At 49.2% G+C, this 5,681-nt stretch overlaps 1 protein-coding gene across 1 annotated transcript; it reads right to left on the bottom strand.

Moving 5' to 3' along the window:
• Positions 1-2,736: 2,736 nt before the first annotated feature.
• LOC122543756 (gastrula zinc finger protein XlCGF7.1-like) lies at positions 2,737-4,654 on the bottom strand. The gene has a single exon (XM_043682518.1). The coding sequence runs from the start codon at positions 3,868-3,870 to the stop codon at positions 3,109-3,111; it is 762 nt and encodes a 253-aa protein (XP_043538453.1). The 5' UTR covers positions 3,871-4,654; the 3' UTR covers positions 2,737-3,108.
• Positions 4,655-5,681: the final 1,027 nt, after the last annotated feature.

The raw sequence follows: 5,681 nt of genomic DNA, 5'->3' as shown, positions 1-5,681 counted from the left end.
AGTGTGGAAACAGGCCCTTCGGCCCAACAAGTCCACACCGACCCTCCGAAGAGTAACCCACACAGACCCATTTCCCTCTGACTAATGCACCTAGCACCACGGGCAATTTAGCACGGCCAATTCACCCTGACCTGCACGTCTTTGGATTGAGGGGGAAAACCGGAGAACCCAGAGGAAACCCACACAGTCACCCGAGGCTGGAATCGAACCTGGGTTCCGGCGCTGTGAGGCATCAGTGCTAACCACTGAGCCACCGGGCCGTCCGGGCAGATAAATAGACACGGACACAAACCGAAGAAAATGCGTCCCAGTGCACTTACTGCGCTAAGCAATTAGACAGTATTATGAATAAACACAGAAATTACTGGAAAGGCTCAGCTGATCTGGCAGCATTCGTGGAGAGAAAGCAGAGTTAACGTTTCTGGTCCAGTGACCTCTCCTCAGAAACTGACTTAACATAAACTCTGATTTCTCCCCACAGATGCTGAACTTCCCTGCACTTTGTGCTGGTTCCTGATTGGCAGCATCACCCAGTCCTTTTGATTCTTACACAGTATTACGATCCTGGTAAATATCAATAGCATCTTTTAACACAGACAAACGTGAAATCCAGGCTATTTACTATTAAATACGATAAAGCAGCTACAAGATTCCATGGGTTTTAAACCAATGTGTTTCTTTTTAACTATACACAAGAACCAATAAGACAAACACTAAAAATCCCTCAATAAAAAAAAAACACTAAGAATTAGCATCTGGTAAACACATGAACAGGCAAATCGTGGTCAGTTACAAACTAAATTACCCACTGAATGGCAGATACAACAGAGTCAATGTATTGGCCCAACAGTCCGTTCAGATTTTAGTGAGCATTCTCAGGCACAAGGTCCTTGAAACGGTGTCTTCCTCAGGGTTTAAAGGGAAATGGACCAAATGCTGGCTAGATTAATTCAGGATGTCTGGTTGGCACGGACGTGTTGGACCCAAGGGTCTGTTCCTGTGCTGTATGGCCTCAGCAGAAATTTAAGCTCCTCTCCTTCTCGGAAGCGGCCTGATCTCCGGCCAACAACGGCACAAATCCGATCTGGGTTGCGAGGGTGGCACCACGACAGCACACCTCTGCAGAATCTGCTGAGTCCAGGCTGGGCGGCACGCAGCCTACCAGTTATCTTGGAAAAGCAGCAACCTCAAGTCTCTTTAGATACCTCGAGACTTTTCTTAAAATTTCCTCAGCGCGCCATTTCCATTTCAATGGATTCAACAACTTTTTTTTAAATTTTTTAAATTCACTCGTTACATGTGGGCTTCATTGGCTGGGTCAGCATTTTTTTTTTTTGTTTGATTTGTTGTTGTCACATGTACCTAGGTACAGTGAAAAGTTTTGTTTTGTGTGCAGTACAGGTAGACTGCACCATACAAAACGCATTAGAGTCATAGAACACAGTAACGAATACAATGTCATGACTGCAGTGAAGGTGCGCAAACAGCGAGATCAACGTTAAATTGAAATTTCGAGGAGGTCCATTTATTGCTCATCAGAAAACGATGGTGAGCTGTCTTTTTTTGAACCGTGGTAGTCAATTCTGGAGGGTGTATTAACCCATAATGCTAAACAGGAAGGAGCTCCAGGTCTTTGACCCAGTGACACCGAAGCACGGGGAGTGGCTTGGATGGGGGAACTTGCAGGTGGCGTACTGGATGACCATGTCCTTCCAGGTAATTGTCACCGTGGGTTTGGAAGGTGCTGTTTAAAGGAGCCTTGGGGAATTTAGGCAGTGCATATTGCACACACTGGTGCTGTTGCGCGCCAGTGGAGTGAATGGAATGTGGTGCCAATCAAGCAAGACATTTTGTCCTACATGGTACAAGCCTCTTCAGTGTTGATGGAGCTGCATGCATGCAGAAAAGTGAAGAGCATTCCATTACACTCCTGAAATACACCTTGTAGATCGCGGACGAGCTGTGGAGAACAAGTTACTCACTGCAAGATTCCCAGCCTCTGACCAGTTCCCGTACATCTATGGCAAGTCCAGTTTTAGTGTCTGGTCAATGGTAATTCCTGACATCTCAACAGTGGGGGAATTCAGCAAGGTCATAACCCTCATGCCTTTGCACGCAATGGTCAGATTGTCTCTTGTCGTAGATGGTCACTGCCAGGCATTTGTGTGGCACAAATGTTACTTGTCACTTATCATCCCAAGCAGAGATATCGTCTGCATTTGGATATGGACAGGTTTTAGAGACCTTTAGGAAAAAGAATAGGCACACTGTATTTAACACAAAACTGATGAGAGGAAATGTCTTCCAGAAAACTAACACCCGCACCTGGGGCTGGAGTTCCTTCAAAACAGCAGAAATAAACCCCAATAACATAATTCACAGCATGTGGCTCAATTGGGCAGCACAATGGCTCAGTGATTAGCACCATTGCCTCGCGACGCTAGAGACCCAGGTTCGATTCCAGCCTCGGGCGACTGTCTGTGTGCAGTTTGCACATCTCCCTATGTCTGCGTGGGTTTCCTCCCACAGTCCATAGATGTGCGGATTAAGGTGGATTGGCCATAGTGCCCAGGGATGTGCAGGTTAGGTGGATTGGCTATGCTAAATTACCCATAGTACCCAGGGATGTGCACGTTAGGGTGGATTGGCTATGCTAAATTGCCCACAGCATCCAGGGATGTGAAGGTTAGGTGTATTACCCATAGAAAATGCAGGGTTAGAGATAGGGGATGGGTCTGGTGGGATGCTCTTTGGACGGTCAGTGTGGACTCGATGGGCCAAATGGCCTACTTCCACACTGTTGGGATTCTAAGATAATTCAGTCCTGGATGTGACCAAGAGCAAAGTGCAAGTCGCTGTTTGTCTTTTTTATCGTGAACGTGCTAGTATCTCAGGTGTGATGACTGAGTGAATCCCATCCAAAACAATGAGCAAGTGAAGCGTCTCCCTTCAGTGTGAACTCACTGGTACATCAATTAAATAAATTCTCTCCCACATTCAGAGCAGGAGCATTGTGCCTCCGGTGTGAATACTCTGGTGGGTTGGATGAATCAGTGGATCCTTTCCCACGCACGGAGCAGGATAATAGCTTCGGAACTCATGGGTAGGTCAGGAGGTGGGCTGACTCAATGACTCCCCTCCCACAAACAGAGAAGCTGAACGCATCCTGCCCATGTGAGCTCGCTGGTGACTCAGCACGTCAGACGAGCGACGAAACCGTTTTTCGCACTTGGAGCAACTGAACGGCCTCTCTCCAGTGTGGCGTCGCTGGTGAGCCAGCAGGTTGGACGTATGAGTGAATCCCTTCCCACACTCGGAGCAGATGAAGGGCTTCTCCCCAGTGTGACTGCGTTGGTGAGTCAGCAGGTCCCTGGTGCTTTTAAAGCTGGAGTCACAGTCAGAACATTGAAAGGGTCGCTTATTGGTGTGAATAAGTTGGTGTGACGTCAGGTTGGTTAAACAAGTGAATCCTTTACCGCACACAGGGCAGGTGAACGGCCTGTCCCCTGTGTGAATGCGGAGATGCTCAGTGAGGTTGGACGATCGTCCGAATCTCTTCCCGCAGTGAGAGCAACTGAACGGCCTCTCCCCGGTGTGAACTCGCTGGTGCTCAGTGAGGGTGGAGGACTTGGCGAAACCCTTCCCACACACAGAGCAGGTGAACGGTCGAGCCCCAGTGTGAACTCGCTGATGTGACAGCAGAGTGGAGAGCTGAGTGAACCCCTTCCCGCAGTCGGAGCAGGTGAATGGCCTCTCCCCGGTGTGACTACGTCGATGAGCTTCCAGCTTGGACGGGTAACTGAATCCCTTCCCACAGTCCCCGCATTTCCACGGTTTCTCTGTAGCGCCTGTGTCCTTTTGTCTTTCCATGTTAGATAATCGAATTGAACACTCGTCTGCAATGCAGCGCTTCTTCCGCAGTGCAAGTGCTGTGATGATTTTCTTAGGCCATGCAACTGTTGAAAGCTCTTATCACAGTCAGTGTTGGGTGTGAGCGTATCGACGGTTCGCCTGATGCGCTGGATTTCTCGAAGAAGAACCAGAAGGATATTTCTACTTCCAGAAAGTTGTAAGATTATTGGGTCCAGATGAATGGACCGGCTCGGTCAGGTCTGGATGTGAAGTTCGATTTGAATTTTCCGTGTATAAAAGTTGTTCCTTTTCAAAAACCAACAAAAAGGGTTTTTACAAAAGTCGCCTGTCCAGGAATAACAACACTTGAGCATTTAAAGTTTAGCAGCAGCAGCAGCAAGTTTTCTTTTTTGTTCACTTGTTCGCAAACATCCGCAAACTGGTCCCAAAGACAGTCCACCTCGAACCCCTCTTTGCCCTCACTTTCTGAGTTTGCTCTTTGGGAATCCACCAGCCCCCAGTGCCCTTTGCCCCCTACAAAGATGGCTGCCCAGCACACGCTCGGTCGAACAGCGCCCCCGACAAAGATGGCGACGCTCAGCCTGGGCCCAGCCCCGCTCAAGGCCCGCAGCCCATCCACCGGGAGGGTCCGAATAGGGGAATGCGAGCTTCTGATCCACAGCTACACACCTGCCTCAAACGTTTACGAAATCCGCACGGGCACGGTCACGCTCCAGTCAATCCTCAGCTCGCCGTTACCTCACCTTCCACCGTCTCCTTTTCATCCTTCAGCAGCCGCACTCCCGAGCGCTGCGCGGTCACCGCGATACTGCGCGAGCGCCAGGTCCGGGTCGCGTGCCCGCGCCGGGGCCCGCCCCCTCGCTCCCATTGGTTTGGAGGACCGGGAGGTTGGTCCTGCAGCGGCGTCCCCAGCTTCCTATTGGTCCCCAGCGGCGGTCAGTCAACCTGGTACGGCCCCCTCGCTCTGATTGGTTAGAGGATCACACTCGCCGGCGGAGGGCGGGGTTACAGCGCCAGCCCCTCTTCCTATCGGCCAGGACGTGCCGTCAATCAACCGGATCCCACCCCACCCCGCCACCCATTGCGATCTGGAGCATGCGCAAGTTGTGCCAGCATTTATTGCCCATGAGTTGGTGTAGTCCATCTGCTGCAGGTCAATCCACTGAGAGGTCCAGGACTTTGATCCAGCAACACTGAAGGAATTATTAAACTTATCTCTTAACACAACAGTGAGTAAGAGTAGATTCTTTCCTGATTATATGTTCTATTGAGATCACTCTCTTGATTAAATTGTAACAATATAAACAACAATTATTAAATTAGCCTGGGGTAGTGTTTTTTGAGCAATAAGACGGTGCTATTTCCTCAGTCTATAGATTGTGAAGGAACAAAAACGTCCTTTAATAGAGTGATATGGTCTTCTCGTTGGAAGTTACAGAGAGGTTAGGTGTTACTGAGGATTAAGTCTGCAATAAATGACTTTGATTGTGAATCCTATCAGATTGAATAGATCAGTTGGAGCAACAGTTAGAGGCAATGAGGAATTTACAAGAGCAAGGGGACGTGATGGATGGCAGTCATAGGAAAGGAGAAAAGCTGCAGATACAGTCAGGTAGATGACTTAACTCCAGGGAAGATGGGAGAGGTAGGCAGGTAGTGCAGGAGTCTTCTGTGGCTATCCCCATTTCAAACACGTTTTGGAAGATTTAGGGGGTGATGGACACTCAGGGGAATGTAGCATGAACAGCCAAGTTTCTGGTATCAAGACAGGCTCGAGCGGAATGAGGGGTATGTCAGATTCCAAGTGA

Source organism: Chiloscyllium plagiosum, chromosome 44 (assembly GCF_004010195.1).
Source record: "Chiloscyllium plagiosum isolate BGI_BamShark_2017 chromosome 44, ASM401019v2, whole genome shotgun sequence".
Taxonomy (NCBI): Eukaryota; Metazoa; Chordata; class Chondrichthyes; order Orectolobiformes; family Hemiscylliidae; genus Chiloscyllium; species Chiloscyllium plagiosum.
Note: the sequence above shows the minus strand (reverse complement) of the source record. Positions and strands in the feature narration are given on the sequence as shown.

Coding starts and splice junctions, on each gene's coding strand:
- LOC122543756 (XM_043682518.1), bottom strand. CDS start 3,870: ATGGAAAGACAAAAGGACACAGGCGCTACAGAGAAACCGTGGAAATGC.